Here is a 19866-nt window from a genome sequence, read left to right on the forward strand (position 1 = left end):
AGGACTCCCAGCAGGCTGGCTCCCAGTGTGGGCCCTGGCAGGAGGTGGTCAATCGAACTCTGACTCTTGAATATAAAAGAGCAATTGAACATTATCCTCTCTTTGCTGTTGTGGGATGAACCACGAATGTTTGCTCTTTGCCTCTTCCGGTGACACAGGTGTGACATAGCCAGCCTCGAGGAGTTTGTGGATCTCCTTGGAGTAGGCCGCTGTCATTTGTGGTTTTCTGGCTAGCTGCTTCTCTGTCTCACGTGGCTGAGCCAAATTTGCCTCCCACGTATTTAATTTAATTTAATTCAGTTTTATTTTTATTGTGCCAAATTACAACAAATGTCATCTCAAGGCACTTCAATATTATAGTCCAATTTAAGCCAATTGGAGTTCAATTCATTGTAATAACAATCCAATCAAATATAATGAATTTAATTCAAATTTAGTCCAATTCATACATACAGAGCCAATTCAAACGCAATTTCCAAGCTAAGGAAACTAACAGATTGCACCGAAACTTCTCTTTGGTCCAATCTCCCATCCTGAGCATGCATGAGGAGACTGTGGAGAGAAACGACTCCCTTTTAACAAGAAGAAACTTCTGGCAGAACCAGCTCGACCAGCTGGGGGTTGAGTGGAAAGAAAACACCATTCAACAGATCCCTGTTGAGACAGGGAAACACAAGTTAATGACAACAATAATGCCAAATGTACATAATGTCATTTGAGAGGGGGTAAAAAAGAGAGCAAAGTGAGGAAAGGTAGAGGAAAGAGTCCGCCCCAGCAGTTTAGGCCTATAGCAGATTCAAGCCGCAACCTTGCATGCTTTTTTTTTTTTTTTTAACCCCTTGTCCTGTCCAGCATTATGGCAGCAGAATCGTAATCTGAATACTGTTAATGCCAAACACATTTGCTATGCTAAGGGAAGCTTTCTAAATGTAAATCTCCCCTTAATGCTCATTAACTCCTTATTTTTATTTATTTATTTTTGTTACAATACTTAACATGATGTGATGATAGTGCCGAACCGGACCGGGGGACTGAGAGAGAGGGAGAGCGAAGAAGGAAAAAAAAAAGGAACAGAAACATGAAGAGACGAACATAAAAAACAGTGAAAAGTCAGACAACCAGCTGCTACACCTGTAAAAACAAAACTGAAGACAATCCACGGCTTTTGTGGGGAATCCAGCCTTAGAGACACCAGTAAGCAGACAAGCAGAGAACAAACACACAAACAAAAAATTGGCATTCGTGGTTCATCCCACAACAAAGACACCAAAGTATGTACTGTATATAAACTGAAAACAGCTTTACAATGAAAAAATCGCAGAGATGAGATAAGAAACAATAAATCCAGGAAGAACAGTGTTTGAGACATTCATACAAATTGTTGCTGAAATAGGATTTAACAGCTCTCTTAAAGAGCTAAAGTCAAATACACAAGCAGAGTGTTTAGGAGATTTGCTCCTTTAATTAAAATACAATCTGAAAAAATGTTCTACAAAGTGAAACTTTATGATTCCACCTGAAACAGGACTGAGATAAGGCAGTCAGACCATATGACATAAGTTAAAAAACCAGGATTTAGGATTTAATATCACGGCCAGACGGTCAGATGTCAAACAATTTGATAACATATTAAAGTTATTGAGGCTTAGCCTTTGGTCTTATTAGGAGACATTAACTTGACTTTAAAATTTTAGCTGCTCGGAATTTCCTGCCTCAGGTCACCAATTCAATAGTTATCACCAATATTTAGATTCAAACTAAACCATTTGACTATTTAACTAAATCATTTAACTACTTATCTGCAACAGATTTATGAAACAATTAATATGCTAACTTAATAAAGCAGCAAAGTGCTTCATAGAAGTTTAAATAAATTAGGGCATTAGGAGAATAACAACAGGACAGCTGCAGCAAAGACTGAGCCATAACAAGACAAGTCAAGGTTTGTTTTTATGGCGCATTTAAAAACAGTGAGCAGAGTGCAACTTGGTTAGCCAAAATAAAGATCTATGCAGACACAGACTTAACTTTGGCTGAAGCTATCCCTATTATGCATTATTTAACCTACTATTTTATGTGATATATAATACATGACCTATATATGAATGTTTTCAGGTGGTCCCACATGAGGCCTGGACTGGGAGAAAATACCCTGTCCATAGCTTTTTTGGGACACTATGAGGACTTGTGTGAATGTGGGAAAAAGGTTCGGTTGCCAAGCGATGGCCATGGTGAGTGGGGGCTGAGGAGATCCCAAAGGGGGTGTTCCCAAAGGGGGTGTTCCCAAAGGGGGTGTTCCCAAAGGGGGCACTAACGGCTTGGGGGACAAGGGCTACCTGAGGGAAAAGGAGAAGGACGCCAATAGGTGGCGTGATGGAAATTCAAACTGTGCTGAGTCAGTGCCTGTGGGTGAAAGAAAAAGGATATGAATGGGATGAATGAAATGTTCTATAATTAGGTGTTTTGGGTCATCGGAAGACGTTCCATTAGAGATGACCAGAAAGTTTTAATCTACTACACTAAATCGATCAATCAATCAGACGTTATTTATATAGCACTTTACATAGCACTTCTCATCAAAGACAATATTTCAGATCAAACAAAGCAGTGAAACCCAAGGCCACATACAGACACATGCACACTCACATATAAAGCCACGCACACACACACACACCACACATAATGGATCCTCAAAGAGAAATAAAGGATGAATTAGGATAAATAAAGAAATAAAATTAACCTAGGCTTTTAATATCTCTATGGAAACATGTTAAGGTTAGGAACAGCTCTGATGTCACACCGTTGGTACCACATGAGGTGTTTCTGATTCAATTAGAACCGGAAAAAACTTAATGCTATTCCTGAACTGTCTGTGTACGGCTCAGCATCACGAAACAGCCACTGGTAAAAAATTAAAACAACATTATTACTAGCAAACAAGTAAGAATAAAGCAGATTATGCTGATATTTTATTTTTAACGATCTGACCTGAATTCAGAGAGGACAGACAATAGTTATCCTAAACAACTTAATCAGTTCGTCATTGGAAAAATGTCTGCTTTCTTGATGCTGTGCTGCTCCCAAAATGAGATCTAACTACAAATATTTCTGTCCTGCAGCAAACAACAACACAGGAGGAGAAACTGCAGTGGAGCAGTTCGGTCATTAATTAACAATTTATCATGGTTTACCAAAACTTCTCAAATTTTCCCAAAAATTCTGTGTGTGTTTGTATCTTCTTTTGCATTAAGACTTCCCAGACCTGGAAAAGGAAGACATGGAATCAAACTCATAATATGAAGACCACTGTTTGTATACTTAGGCCCCAATGAAAACATGAGGGTTGCTTGGGCAGACCCAAAAATGCAATATATGTTTGTCATCTGTTGTCATCTGTTCTCCTAACCTGTGGTGTCTGGTGTTGAGTGTTGTTTGTTTTTGTTTGTGTGTTGTTATGATCCCAAAACTGAATGATGATTTTTCCACAGCAGAGTTATCCTAAAAACAAGGATTATACCAACTGTGCTGATGTTGATGTTGATGTTGATCGTGATGATGTGTTCCCTAAATAATTTGAATTTTTCACAGCAAAATAAGGAGATGACACTGAATATCTCATTAAGGCTGCACAGCAGCTTGATCACTATTCTAGTTCCTAAAACCAAGGGTTATACCAACTGGCCAGTTGTTTTGTTTATGTTTATTTTATGAATTTTTATTTGATTTTCATTTATTTTCTTTATTTTGGTTTTGGTTTTGTTTGGGGTCCATACGAAAAATAAATTAAGAATGAATTGGGCATTTAAATTGAACCTTTCAAAGAGAGAGATGCCCCAAGTATAGAAATACAGTGCAAATGACATTTTGCACTACTGCGCTGCGAGATTCGCTAATATTATTCCACAGATTCAGAACCACTACAGGACGTACGGCCGGAGGACTCATAAGCTTGAGTTCTGGGAGGCCTTGCCCATCATGCCAAGATGATGGTGGAGAACTACACAACAAAATTATCCCAAAAGAAAATTAGTTAGGGAGGGGATGCTGAATATCCCTCAAGGAAGTGATGTACTGGTGACCTCGCCTTCCAAGATTAGTTCCGGATCAGAATGCTGAACAGACGTTCAGCCAAGAGGAAAACCGAGCACCGACAGGATTGGACTACAAGAGACCACACGACTCGTCATGTGGTCATCTAAGAAAGATATATAATTTAAAAGAAAAGTTAATCATAATTGTTCAAGAGGCTAATATACTCATATAGTCGAGCCTTGGTTAAATTTATATGTGTTGTGTTTCATTTTTAAAGTGTTTAGCTAATTCCTCTTAAAGGCTGATAATGAATCATTTTTTAGAATGTCAATTGCCAGTGGGGTGACTCGGCTGTTTGGAGCGGGACCTTAGACTTTGAACGGTAATAAGTTGGTCGGTCGCTAAATGGAAATGGGGCCATAGGTGAATTTTTCCCGGTTAAGCCATCGGGTTTTCGCTCCTATTCGCTGCAAACGGTGGACGAGCCTGCTGGTAATGTTAATGGCCTTATGCAATGTTTGAGTGTCAGTAGAATAGAAATGATGTGAATTTTTTTGATTAATCAGTATTGTGTTGTTATGGTACTTATGGGGAAGCAAGGCCTTGCTAGCCACATAAGGTTTTAGGCCATAATGAACAAAGAGTCCACACAGACGATGGGTTCGGGGCCACATACACACAATACATATAGCAAATTATTATTTTCTACATATAATCTATTAAGAAATGTGCTCATTTGCGGAATTATTATCAGTTGAGTAAGGAAGGTTTTAAACTTACTAGAAAAGAGTCTCTATTTCTAGAATCTTGATTAATACTCCTGAAATAGAAGGTTTTGCCAACGCATCACAATTATTTTCTAAATGTGCTTATTTGCAGAGTTATAATCAGTGACTTATGAAGGTTTTAACCCTCTCGGAAAGAGTTTCTGTTCTGAGTAAAATGATGGAATAGTCCTGACTTGAAAGTGTAGCTTAAGCATTAGAATTATGTTTACTATTTCCACATGCCTGTGCAATGAAGACTTGCTTGCTGCTTTAATTGCAATGATGAACAGCTTTCACATAAGCTTACATAATAACACATGAAGTCACATCAAAAGGGGGATGACAGACGTCTCCTAACTGGTTGTGCTACATCTCAAAAGGTAAGTGGCTCTTGCAGTTTGGGGGGTGACTGCTAAAGTCTTGCTACTGCTAATACAGATGTGACACAATACAGAATATTACATTCCTACCTCAGTTATTTAACTGAATTAGTTGAAATGATAAAATCACTTCAAAAGGGGGATTGTTAAAATTGGCTTTGTTCTTAGACATTATGAATGAAACAAGTCTCAGTACTTTTCCATTATGACCTAAAGTGATCCAGGAGTAGAAAGACAAAACAATTAGGAAAGCCTGGGAAAGCAAGGACAGATTCACACACACACATTGTTTTGGGCTGATCCAGAGAATATGACGAAGCATGTTGAACCTACTCATGTCCAATCATACTCGGTCGAATGTGAGTCCAACCTATGCAATAAGTACAGATGATAACCAGAAATCATGGCCCAGTCTGACAGACTTCCTGCGGGAGCTCTGTTCCACTGAGCCCAGCGCTGATATGCTTTGACGTGTGACTACAAATAAACACTTCATTTTCACTTGAATTACTTCGGTCCGTTCTTGAGCCTCCTACTAAAAGAACCGTATCTAACAAAACAAAAAAGCACAAGCAGCAGCAATCTCATATAATACAACTGTGGATACAGATGACCTTAAACCACAGGAAAACACAACAACTGATTAGCGAGCATGAGTGTGTGTGTGTGTGTGCGTGTGTGCGTGTGTGCATGAACATGCAATACACATAGATGGTCCCACATAATAACCATGCTTAAATATCAGTGTATAGGGCCACAATCTACACCCCCCCCCAGCAATCAGAAGCAGGCCAAGAGGGCCACCATTCCCAGGCAGAAACAGCCCCCAATGAGCACAGAACCCGGGAAGCACACCGTAGGGACAACCACGCATCCACCCAAAAGACAGCAGAGCAAGGCCCCGGACAGAGCCTCCACAATCATAGGGCAGAGGCCCCCCGGTGACCAGAGGTGGCAGCCTACCAGCCCCGCAAGGCCCCCGCCACCCAGACATGGGTCGCGTGCCGGAACCGATCCCCGCGAGCCCGAGCACCACCAAACCCCCCGGCAGAGACCCCGCCCAACACCCGAGAGGGCCAGGCGCCCCAGACAGCCACCCGCAGTGGGCCAGCGCACGCCCCAGTGCCCCTGGGCAAGGGCCCCGGGAGTCAAGACGTGCCCACAGGTGGGTGAGGGCGCGAGCAGCGGGGAGAGGCAATGCCCCCCCCCCCCATCAGGAACAGCACAAGCAGGCCAGAGGACAGCAAGACCCAGACCCAGACCCAGTCACCCCATAAATCATCAAAAAAAAAAAAAAAACACCACAACAAACGCTCTTATCTTCGGAAAAAGTGTGTAAACGACCTGCGTAAATGATGAATCCCACCTGTGCGTATATAATTGCACGTGCACGAGGATAGTAAATTTGCATACTCCACGCCCAAAATGATACCATATAAGGCTGTGCTTCCTCGCTCCTGTGCCAGGAAGTGTTGAGTGTTGAGTCATGAGAATACGGGCTCTGAGATTGAAGTTCTGGTTTCAGAGATCCAAAAAGGAAAATCTGTCATTTTAAAAGAATTGCAGAATCTGGATTTCCCATGTTCGCTCCCTCGTGGTTTGCATGTTTTCTCATCATTATGTACCGGAACTTAACGATTTGTCGCTGACTGTATAAGTTTATTCTCTTGGCAGCTTTTTTTATGATTTATACTTAATTGAGAAAAGAAATCCCTTTCGATTTGAAGGGGTGTGTAGTGTAAAGTGCTTTACATGAAATAAAAGTATTACAGCGGGGAGTGGAAAAAGCATTAATAATACATAAAAGAATATAAAGAGAAACAAATAAAATAATTCAAATTAAATTAAAATGATTAAAAACAAGCAACAGTCTAGATGAATTAAAAGATACCGTGCAGATTTTATGCATAGACCCATGAGAAAAGAAACCTGGAAAAATGTCTACATTTAGTGAAAGTTTATTCTGGCAAATCAGAAATAAAAAGAAACAAGTCTGCACTTTACCAAAGTTGCAGGTAACTGGGTCGCACAGTAAAAGAACATTATAAAGTAGCTCTGCGTTCATGACTCTAATGTAAGTAGTCAGCCATGAATAACTCCCTGACCCTTCCTCTGTCTGGCCAGCTTCTGCCATCCAAATAATATAACAGTAATTATAATATTACTGTATATAACTTTCTACTATTAATATATATGTTTATCACTATTATTGTTTTATTATTACTGTTGTTTATTATTGTTTATCATTGGTGTCTTGTGTGTGGGAGGGGCATGTTAGTGGGGCATGATTGGAACTTGAAAGAACTTATTGTGGGTGGAGCTTGATGACGGAATGTTCCTTTGATGATGTCCAGAACTTCAGGGTATTAGAATTCCAGACCGGACCAGAATTTATCGACTTCAGCCAAGTGCAGACAAGTACGATCAATTGGAGAATTACAGTCAGAGAAATACAGTGAACGACAAGTCTTAAAAAGACACTTAACAAAACCTTAAAGGAAACCGCTTTACAACAAGCAGCAACACGTTTCTACCAAAGATTAAATCTAACAAAGCTTACCCAACTGTTATTGCAATGTCACTGCAAAACAGCTGGGGACGTGTGAACATCCCTATCCAGGGTGTTCAAAAAATTGTTAGGCAGCTCAATGACACCAAAAGAGCCAATGAAGCCTTAGAGCACCAAAATAAAAACCTCCAAGAATTCATCGGTGGTTTGAGGAGTCACATCGAGGACCTGAAGGCTGACAAGAAACACTCAGTCAGACCGTCGAATACAAAGTCCAGACCGAAAAACAACTCGTATTCGAAGTCTACAAGCTCAGGGACGGCATGAAAACCGTGGAAGAGGGAAAAAAGTACCTCCAGGAAGAAAAGACCAAGAAGGAGATGATAAAGAGGAAGGTGTGGGACACACAGAAAAGGCTGGATGAAGAAAGAATGAAAATGAAGCTTGATTTTCAGAAGGCGAGAAAAGAAATGCTGGATGAAACCAGAAGAGTGAAAGAGACCATCGCTGAGGTGGAAAAAGAAAGAGAAGATCTGGCAACACAGAGGAAAGATTTAGAAGAAGCTTGGAGGGAAGTAAAAGATGAGAAGAAGAAGATGGAGGAGGAAAAAAGACAACACAGGCAGGATTTGCAAAGGCTAGAAGAGGTCACCTTAAAGTTGAGGAAAGAGAGTGAAATCCTGGAAGAGCTAAAGAGAGAGATGAAACGTCAGAAGCAAAATCTGGACTCAGAAAAAAAGGATTTAGAGGAGAAGAAAGCAAAAGTGGAGGAGGAAAAAAGAGAAGTAGAGGAAGAGAAGGAGAGCTTTCAACAAGAGAAGACACAACTGCAGAAAGACAGAAAAGATCTGGAGCTGGAAATACAGCAGCTGGAAGAGGACAAAAGAGAGTTTGAGGAAAAGACAAAGGAAATGGAGGATGTTCTTCATCCATCAATTGGCACTTTTCAAGAAGACCAATTTGAAGCATATGAAGATCAAACATCCCTCCATCCCTCCACTGACGCTTCATGCACATATTTTCAGCCATTTGACTATCCTGATTATATTGAACATGATGCTTATTCATCCCTGCAACTCTCCTCTGACCCTACCGACTTCTATGAGCCCGAACCCCTCGGATATTCAGTACCGTCCCTACACCTGCCCTAAGATCCATCAACTTTGGGAATCTATACTTCACCAGCAATAGATTATTCCTCAGACTTTTATATGCATGGGACCTATTCTCCCTTTTATCCATCTGAGGAACCTTATCCTTTCTTTGTATGCATGAATCCACCCATGCATACACCATATTATGTATAGATTACTATACATAACTTTCCATTTCTATTATCTATATATATTATCATTATTTTTATACTATTAATTTAATTATTTTTGTAATATTTATCATTATATGTATTATATTTATCATTATATTTATTAAGATATTTTTATATAAATTATTTTTACACAAAAATTTAAAAAACTAAATGATTCTATACATAAATAAATATTAAGAATCATATTTCTGCTTATGTCTCTTTGTCTGATATCAAAATGTCGAGTGCTTCACTCTGGTTGCTCAATGTTGTTGTAATGGGGCAAAGTTTTGAAAAAGACTGAAGCTCTACACTGTTTCGATATGGAATGGATCACTTTATGTGGAATATATACATTTTAAGCCAGTAACAATTAGAAATATAGATATATAGGTTCCAGGAACAGGCAAAAAAATCTTGAAAACCTTTAAAAGTTTTGGGGAAAAAACAATTAGCGTACATTTACAGGTGATCTCACAGCTAATCAGCAACATGACTGTGTTAAAAGACCTTCCCAGAGGGGTGGCATCTGCTCAAATAGTTGGAAGAAAATGATCTCCCGTAGTCTTCTCTGAAACATTTTCACTTGATCTTGATGGAAAACGTCATGGAACAATGTGGAAGAAGTTTTTGAGGAAAATACGACCACGTCTCCACAAGAAGCTGAACACTGAGCTGTAATGTGGGTCTGCAGCAGTGTGCCTTTATCTGTTTAAAACGTGCTCGACAAGAAGATGCATCAAGTTTTCTGCATAATACATACATATCACATTGTTTAAGTGATGCTATGTTATATATTTAAGTTGCCAACTCCAAAAAAAAAAATAAAAATAAAGACGGTAAAGAAAATTCTCACATTTATCTCACGAATTCAAGATATTTTAAGATTTTTTCTCTCATCACGGGCAGCTGTGGCTCAGTGGTTAGAGTGGGTCGTCCAATAACCGGAAGGTTGGTGGTTTGATTCCCACTCTCACCACTCCAAAGACTGACAGAGAGTCATCCCATGGTTTACAGTATGTGTGAGAACTCTGAGAAGCTGCCAAAGGTAAATTCATAAAGATGACAAGACATTTATGTGTGTGAAAATAGAATTATGTTGGGGATAAAACAATTGCACAGTGAAATAGCCACTTAATATTTACTTTACAGTGTAAAACATGATCAAAATGAGGTACCTCCATGTCGACAATGGGCCTCATGAAAGAACGTTTTCATATTTTTATTCTAAATTTCTCTTACTTTTTTCGTACGGTCTCATACGAACAAGCCACTTCAGATTCAACAAACGCTCTTAACTTCGGAAAAAGTGTGTAAACGGTGTGTAAATAGCTTAAAAAAAACTAAAAAGGCTTGCCATGGGCAGGCGCTCGATGACTGCAACTAATGCCGTGCAATCAGTTGTTGCCTCATCATGATGGCACTTTGATGGGGTGGTCCATGAGGGGGGTCTTCTGGCACCACATCTTCTGGTCTTCCTGGGCTGGTTCAGGTAGTAGGAGACCCTCGTTCATGGCAATATTGTGCAAATCTGGCATGCCTTCTCTGGGCAGTTTGTCCCCCGCTCTATCGAGACACACCCACCTGGCCTTCAGCTCAGTGCGCTCCACGACAGGGGCACGGGTGCTTTGATGCGTATATGTGTCTCGTGCTCCAATTATGATTGGCAGTCCAGCCACTGCATGAAAGTCCCTCTTAATTTGTACATGTTCGACAGCGGTGTATGCGAATTTGATGTACCATGGGTGATAAACTGATGAGAGCTTTGATGACCAAGGGGAGCGCATGACTCACAGAGGACTGGGACACACCTGATCTGTCTCCAACCTCCCTCTGAAAGGTTCCAGTGGCCAAAAATCCAAGGGTGGTGAGGACCTGGACGTGTGGTGGAATTGGGTTTGATCGGCGTGTTTCTCTAGAGTTGTGACTCTAGCAAGTTGCATATTTGCAGCAGCACAGTCCTTGGCAGTCTTAATCGCGATGTCAGTCATTCGTCTGTCTCCACAAGGATATCTACACGTTCTCTTCAAGAGACTGACGCACTAAGGCATCCAAAAGTAACAAGTCAGCCGCTGGTTACACTTCCCATTGACCTTGTTATATACAGATTCAAATTAACCTTCAATTAATGCATAATTTAAGTCAAACAGAATAATGTCAGCATCATTATGAGGTATAATGTATACATTTATTTATGTTTGCTTCAAAGTAATTAAATATATAATCCATTAGTCAAGCAAACTTGATTGGAATAACAGCGGACTATTTTACGAAACTCCTACGACAGGTCTGGATCACTCGTAAATTTTGTTCGTACCTGAAAGAAAACGTAAAATACGAAAAGATTGGTGAATGCGCAAATTCTCTTAAATCACTCGTACGCACGACTTAAGAACAAATCTGTGCGTACGAACGGTTCTTGCATGAGGCCCATTGTCCTTGCAAATCTGTCCTTAACCCTAAATCCATGAGGCCTTCATTGCCCACAGGGCAATAGGTAAATTTAGGTTTTATGTAAGATCAGCATGGGTGATTAATAATCTATAAAAATAGTTTTACTCAATGAATGTCAGTGTGACAGTTTGACATAAAATCTCTAAGCTACCTCTTCATAATTTCAGTATGTGTTCAATTATGAAGCTCCCACACTTCTTGTCGTCTATGTGCTTTATTGGTAGTACAGATAAACTCATCATCGAAGCCTCTCTGTAACGCATGGTACAAATCAGATGTAGCTTATCATCTTATAAACCCTGTTTTGAGTGTCAGCCCATAAGATTTTAATGTGCATCACGAAGTAACACAGAAAGCAGCTGACAAGTCTGAGAGGTTGATCTGTCCTAAATCCTGCTCACACTCAGGAACCACATTACAAAACCTTGTGATCTACATGTACACAATATAAGCATAGAAAAAACATGAGTCATTTTAAAGTTTTATTTGTTACGCTGCAGTCTGACTACAGCATAAGTACAAGCATAAAATCTTTGACTACAACAGCACTTAGAGCAACATTTTTTTTTCATTTTCGTTTTTCTGTAAAAGTATTGCAATAACAGACCTTAGGCCTAAAACCTATTACATCACAATTGCTTAAATAAAAGAGGCAAAAAATACACATTTCTTCCTCTGCTATATATATATATATATATATATATATATATATATATATATATATATATATATATATATATATATATATATATATATATATATATATATATATAAATATAAAACACAGAGGGGGGGGGGGGTTCTTTCAGTAAATAAAGCAAATTGATGGTACAAAACCCATGATGGAAGCAGTTTTATAGATACTGTCAAGACAGACGTTATCATTGTCATTACCAGAGTGAAACAATACAAACAGCTACGTGTTGTCAGCAGTACAGACTTCTGAGAAGTCGAAGGAGGGAGCGCGCCGCAGGGGAGAAATTGAATAAACATCAGTCTGAGCCCAATTTTGCTCTATGAGCTAGTGCAGGAAACAAACAACACAACAACAAAAAAAAGGCATATTAAGGAGAGCTGAGCAGCACTCAGTGCTGTTGGCAGTCAGAGTTACAATAGACTTTTTCCAAATTAAAATTACACAACAGTCACTTATTTGGTGCTTTGAAGAGAAAATGGCATGTTGCTATGTACAATATAGATAAGAATGAACATGCTCTGCGGTTATTGTACAGTGGAGTTACTTTTAGAACAAAATCTAAATAACTGACTGCAGATTAAACAGGACTTTTGTTTACTACATTGTGTCACATATACCATTGTAATGTAAGAAATACTCCACAAAATAATAGAGTAAAAATTAATTGACATTTTTAATGGTATTTTTCTCCCCGCTCGTTTCGCGCTGCTGGTAAAAACTTTCCAACCATTGCCCACAAACTTTTCTCTCATGCCTTTCCTGTTGTTGACCATCCTTCTGAGCTGAAATTCTTTATTAGCCAGAATTGAACATCCAGCTAGACCTGTAGCAGTGCTGAGTGCTCTCAGCAAGTTTTATACTTTGGCAGATATACAAAACAAAGGTTGAAACAAACTGAAATCAGATGAGTGCAGGAGGAAAGACGCTCCCGTTTCATGAAGTGCTGGCAGCTCTCGTGTGCAGCAGTCATTTTCCAAAGTGGACAACTTGCTCGTCTATTGTTCGATCATTTACGTAGTTTAAATCATACCTCTGGTCGAGCAAATTTCATGGCATTAACAGCAACTGATGAGAGCGTGTGCTGAACATTTTTCTTAAAAGATCTGTGCAATAGAACTTTACATTGGTTAGTCAATCATGTTCAAAAGAAACCACCCCAGCCAATACCTGAGTGATGGCTGGCACTAACAGAGGAATCCAATAAACAAGTGAATTTCTTTTCTCGACAGTGTCCTTAATCCGGAGGTCATCTCATCCCTATGATAACTCACTATTTATAGCAAAATATTATAAGTAGTAATTTGTATTTGTGTTGAAACCATATTCTAAGCATACTTTGAAAACCACATTTTCTCATAAAAAAAAAGACAAAGCACATTTTTAACTGTAAGCATTTACAAATTTGAGGCTGCCTTCTTAAAATTCTTATATTGTATATACATAATATTACATTATTCACATCATCTTTTTGTGGTACCCATTGGGTAGGATATGTGCATAATATATTCAAGTTATATACAGCACCATACAAACAAACATAAAGAAAGACAGACTACTGAAAAAAGCACCGTTGGAAGTGAGGCACAACGAAGGTGGGAGCTTTTTGAGTGCAAGTGGGTTCCTATGTCAGCTCCACACACAGGTCACATTACTGCTTGGAATGGCTACAGCTGCTTCTCGGGGAGTGACCACTCCTGTTTCCCACAATGGCCAGGGAAGATGTAACCAAAGCTCCAAATGTTCCAAGGATGAGCTGCAAGATTGGGAACATTCCCTTTGTTGCTTCTCTGGTCGCTGGATGTATATATTCAGACTTGAAATGAATTTCAGGATCAGATTCAGTGTCACTTGAGCTTGAGAATGTCCACGATTGCCAAATGCTTGGCCAACCACCTATCTGTCCATCGTTTACCAGAAAAGGATACAATCAATTTTGGCAGTCCTTGCATACTTCTGTTGTATCCTGCCAGGCAGGGGTGACTGTCAGCCAGATAAAGCGTCTGCATGGATTCCGAGCAGCAGTGTGACTGAGGTGTGATCTGCTCAAACATGAACATTAGGCACCTTATTTACTCACATAATAGTAACATGCAAACCTCTTTGTAGAAAACATAAAATTCATCTTTAAACCCTCAATTTACAAGCTATGACTGCGCAATAAAAAACAAGCTGAAAAAACCCCAAAGAAAAACATGGAAGAAATGGGAGTTCGAAGGAGCTTAGGTACAGTCGAAGGGACAAAGTGTTGGTACATTTGTAGTGGCTGGCTGACGTGCCTCCACTTTTCAGAAATCAGTGAAATAAGGGTGTCAGATTTCTCTCTTAGTTCTTGATGAATCGATGGGGACAGGATGGGCAGAGGGGAGAGGTTGAGCAGGGTGTAGGAGTGGGTGTGCGAAGCAGCAGTAGCAACAATAGTAGCAGCAGCAACAGCAATAGCAGCAGCAATGTAGTAACAAACATAACTATAGAGGAAGATAAACACACAATGACCAGAAACATACAACCGAGACACATGCGTACATTCAAACACATGATGCCAAGGGGATTAGAGGGCCTCTGCTAAAACTGACCAAAACTACCATCTTCATGATGTCTCTGGAACATAAAAGTCAGACATTAGGTGTGAGTGAACAAGAAGAAGGAACATACAGATATATTCAGGCACATAACTTAGTTTCCTGATTTGATGTTTCTACTAGAAATCATCTCTGCCACATTAGCGTTGCCCTCAAAAACATGCCGATGCATAAGGCAACCTCTCACACAAGCTGCCACTGTGTGCAGCAGACCATGACTGACTATTTTAAAAAAATGTGGCAGACTTGATTCAGTGTTATTTCAGCAATACAAACATGGTTTTGTTGCATCTCTACAAGTGAGTGGACAAGAAGTGATGAAACCAGTTCAGCCTGGTGATTTTGAATATTCTCCAACTTGTCACTAAACCTCATAAAGATCCAAACCACCGATGCGTGTATGACAGTCTGATGCTGCTCACTCCATTGAGCCACAAAGCTCTATTTTTGTCCATGAGAAAACCACTCTTTTGCACTGGGCAACACGTTGCTTTAAGAAAACGAGCATATAGTTGCTTATATGGACTCATTAGATCACGATGTTGCTAAAAAAAATTCACAAAAACACCAAAGCAATGTTATTCCACAGACGAAAACTGTCCACAACCAGCTCACTGTTTCCTCTGGTGTCAGTCATGGTTGCAAAAAAACAACAGTGTACAGTTGTTCACACAGATTACTGTTCGCTCCTAACACTGGGAAAAAAGTTCGACCAAAAATGTCAGTTGGATTACAAATGTTGGTCAGAAAGTTTTCACGACATTTTTTTGACTATTAAAAAAATATATAAAATACCAGCAGCAATCTGATCTCTTGCTTCTGAGGTACATCAATGTTCATCAACATGTTCCTCTAAAAATAGACAAATGTATACATGCTGAGACTTCTAATCAGAACCAGCTGGGTATCCTTGAGCAGTATGGAAGAGGGTAGGGTGTGAATTCATCGCTAAAATCAAAGCAGGTGTAGTTTCCTTTGTGCAGCTTGAATGAAACATTAAATCCAGGTTGACTGGACTGTGGTGTACATGTTCTTTGAGTATAGACCATCATGCAATTCTGATTTTTCGAGAAACGCTCCACAGAGTTCCAACGAAAGCTTAACTGATGTTGTGTATTAATTTTGACAGAGTCACATAAGTACTGTCCTTGAATCTTTAAACTCTAAGCAGTCCGCTAATAAGTCACTCAGCTGCAAACACATGAACATACACAATACCCTAGCAGGAGCATTAAGTGCTTTTCAGTGTTGTTAAAGGTCCAACAGGAACACACACACACATACACACCAACCCACTTATACTGTGAACAGAGAACTGTACTAGCATGCTGCCAAACGAGGGCTCCACTCCTGTCTCCATTTTAAAGGGCTTGGCGGACTCTGCATCACTTGAGCACACTTTTTCTGCAGACAGATAAAAGGAGGGATGATGAAACGGGTTTAATAGAGAGACAGTGTTAAAAAGCAGGGATGAGAGGAGGGGATGTAGGGATGGGATAGGGGAAGGAGAGAGGAAGAGAGTGAGACAGAAAAAGGACAACAGCAGAGGAAAAGGCAACAATGAGTAGAGAAAAAGGCTGGATTTTCAAAAAGGTTTTTAGTTACTTTTACAAAAAGGACCCTCCAATAGCCCTTTGACTTCAACCAGTCAATTTTTGTTGCACACTTGATTGAGAATCATCACTTTGTGTTGTCTTTTTTGTGGCTTAATTGATATAAAGACAGAGCTGAACCTTCCTTTGTACTGTTGTTGTGACAGCACAGCTCCCAATTTGGTAAGGATATTGTCAGAATGCACTGTGCAGGTCAAGATGAGCAGTGGAAGGGAACTAAAGAGGGATGCAGGAAAGAGGAAGTGTCAGGTGCTGAATGATTGGAACAGATTTGGAAAGAGTTGAATCTGTTAAGTGACTAGGCTGGTCGATGGACACGTGTATGTTTCGTTGGATGCAGAGATTTGGTTTACATGATTAAACTAGCTGGCCAGAAACATTAGATTATGTTGGATGTTGGATGTTGCTAAGCAGAGCATATGAACTACTCTGGTTTGGGAAATATTTGTAATAAATGACCAGAGTAAATTAAACATATTTAATCCAGCCATTGGTTTGTCACAAAGAAGATTTTCTCCCCAATGAGAATAAAGTGAACACAGAGAGGAAGCAGGAAAAGGTTATTCTCTTACTAGGTTTCACTGTGTCGATGATGTAAGCAAACAGAGGTGTTGTAGGCTGGGTACATTTATCTTGCACAAAAAAGGAAGGACATAAGCTTATACTTGTTAGGTTTTCTGTTGAGTTGAGTTGAGTTGAGTTTTTTTCTATTTTGCTCCCAATTGTTTAAAGAACTTTGGAGCCAGAGTTCAGGTAATCTGTCCATCCATGAAAAGAATGCCTCCCCCTCAAAAAGAACAACAAAAAAAAATTAAAAAGAGAGGAAAAAACACAAGCATCATTACATGACATATTTTCCTTCTTTCTCTTTTACAAAAAAAAAGATAGTGCAACTTTTAGGTAACTCCTCTTTTCTGTGTTGTGAATGTTAGAATGTATCATTTTCCCCATTTTTTTCGTTTCCTCATGAACCTTGGCACTAATATTTGGGTTTGAGTCTCTAGTTTTTTGTGTTCTCTGTAAGTCCTGGATTCTCACTTCTCGCTTTGTGCACAGATCCCGGTCTGAAAAACTAAACAAAACGAATAGAAAAAAAGAAAAGAAAAACAGAAAAACATCCTCCTCAGTTGGGTATCACCCAAGGTGGCATAAAAAGGGAGAAAAATAACTTGTTTCAGTCTGTGCCAGCAGGGTCTTTCTTTCTCAAAATGAAGGGAAAAAGTCTCTGTGCAGTGCATACATCCTTCTCCAGCAGTGCAAGCAGTTTGAATTACTTTCACAAAGAAACTCATTAAATCAACTCCTGGTTTCTCTCTTCTCTTGTTTTGTTGTAGCTCAATTTGATATTTCTTTGTGCATGGGAGTGTGGAGAGAGCACATGAAAGAGACAGAGAGCAACAAATCAATACACAGACCAATGCTCACTGGTCAGGGGTGAACAAGAACAAGTTTTCAGTCTAGGATGGGTTGCCCCACTTGCCCCCTCATACTTTTAATCAGACCAAGTCCTCTGGTTGGCCGTCCTTGGCCTTGGCAGGTACTATTGTGCTTTCTGATTGGCCCTGCTGCTGGATTGTCCTGCTCCCCGGCCCCCCTGGCCTTCCTACTCTCTGGTTATTGCTGTGCTGGTGTAGAAAGAACGCCGAGCCAGGGTAGTGGCCCATCACCTCGCTGTACGCTGGAGGGGGGCCCTCCATGCGGCCATGACTGCTGGAGTTGGCCACGCTGATACCCGAGTTACTGCTAGGCGGTCTCGGGCCTCCTGCTCCCATATTTCCCCCTCCCCCCCCCAAACCCCCTAGGCCACTGCCTCCCCCCATGTCGATCAAGTCACTGTCATAGATGGTCCGGTTGGGTGGTGCCCTCACAGACTCACGGTTGAGCTCCATCTGCTGCTCAGGATCACGGAGTTGCAGGGTGCAAGGCCCTTGGTATGGTGGGGGCTCCTCTCCATCTGACAATGATATGGTGGGAGGCAGGTCGATCTGGTGCTGCATGTAGGGGTAGGTGGGCTGGAAGTGGCTGAAGCGATCACGTTGCATGAAGGAGGGAGCAGTGAAGCGATCCCTAGCCTGGGGAGCATATAATACCTGTGAGAAAGACAGCACCACATAGGAAACAGGAAAGAGGGAGAGAAGTGAGTATGATTATGAGTCAGCGAGCATCAACAAGCATCAGATTAAATAGCACTGCAATAGTAAAGTGCATCACAAGTTCACAGGTATCAAAGGACTCGATGCAAAGCAAGCGATTTATTCTACTCCTGTTTTTTATTTCATGTTGCTTGTCCAAGTGTTGATTTATTTGAAATCACACATTAATGGAAAATAACACAGTAAAGTTGCACAAGTATATCGTCAGTAAGATTTGATGAGAATACTCTGAGAAGTCTATGATCACTTCAGATATTTGTCTTGTCCTGTCATCTAAACCTCAATATTTCTAAAATATCTATGGACTCCTAAGAGACAGATACAGTGTTATTAACTTGTATGCAAATAATGACGGATAATCCTGTTGCAGCGCCAGTACAAACTAGTACAGAACCAGTTACAGCCATTCCAGAGTAAGTATAGTCAAATAAAAACAACACTGCTTGCTAAAAGAGAATACATCAATACATTAGTGGAGACACCAGCTTTCGCTAGAGATTGTTAACTCAATTAACTCTTCTGTGATGACATGATCCATTTCTTAATTTCTAACATTTCTATCAAGTTCCACACATTTCTTTTGTGGAGAGTTATTATCAGAGGGAACCCTTTTCAATTAGTGACTGTGGCTCTAATAACCAACCTCCACTGACAAGAGGGTCTGGGTGAAGGGAACTTTGAACAAACCTGGGGGAGAGAGGAATGGAATCGGGGCAATTGAAATAGAGAGTCAGATGAAAAGAAAGAATGGAATCAAAATGTTTAAAAAGAAAGGAGACAGAGATAAGAGAGTAGAGTCCAGAAAGGAGAGAAGAATAATGAGCCATGTAGATAAAAAGAGCAAGGAAAGAAAGCTGGAGACTGAAAGGAACAGAACAAAGTGAGAAAGAGAAAGTGGAGGCAGACAGATAGAAAGACGATGGGGGGGGGGAGACTGATAGAAGAAGCAGAGCGCAACAGAGCAGGGCAGCTCTCAGACGGCTGTCTAGACAGTGTCAGGGGAGGTGTTGTTGATTAATGACGCACCAAAAACAACCATCCACCCTGCCACACACACACACACACACACACACACACACACACACACACATTAAGCTAGCATCCCTGCATCTACCAGCAACCCACACTCACTGGCTTGCATCTCCCTCTGTGTTTGTCTCTGCATGGCCTTTTCCTCTTTCTGTCATTCCCTCTGAGTGCTTCAGCACAACACTGTTTTTACCTCCCTTCACCGTCTTTGTTGCTTTCTTTCGTCATTCCTATGCCTCATGTCTTTTTTTGTTAATCTTAGGTGCTGTTTACACATACCCGGGTATTTTGATAAACGCATATTTTCTAACCTTCGTTTGCAAAAAAAACTAGGTGCACACAGCCCC

At 40.3% G+C, this 19866-nt stretch overlaps 1 protein-coding gene across 1 annotated transcript in view; it reads right to left on the minus strand.

Moving 5' to 3' along the window:
- Window positions 1-12235: 12235 nt before the first annotated feature.
- LOC142379632 (low-density lipoprotein receptor class A domain-containing protein 4-like) overlaps window positions 12236-19866 on the minus strand; it is a 73265-nt gene continuing 65634 nt past the window's right edge. Inside the window, exon 4 of the mRNA XM_075464693.1 lies at window positions 12236-18427. Coding sequence (XP_075320808.1) covers window positions 17834-18427 — 594 coding nt within the window. The 3' untranslated portion in view covers window positions 12236-17833. The remainder of the gene's footprint in view (window positions 18428-19866) is intronic.

Source organism: Odontesthes bonariensis, chromosome 5 (assembly GCF_027942865.1).
Source record: "Odontesthes bonariensis isolate fOdoBon6 chromosome 5, fOdoBon6.hap1, whole genome shotgun sequence".
Taxonomy (NCBI): Eukaryota; Metazoa; Chordata; class Actinopteri; order Atheriniformes; family Atherinopsidae; genus Odontesthes; species Odontesthes bonariensis.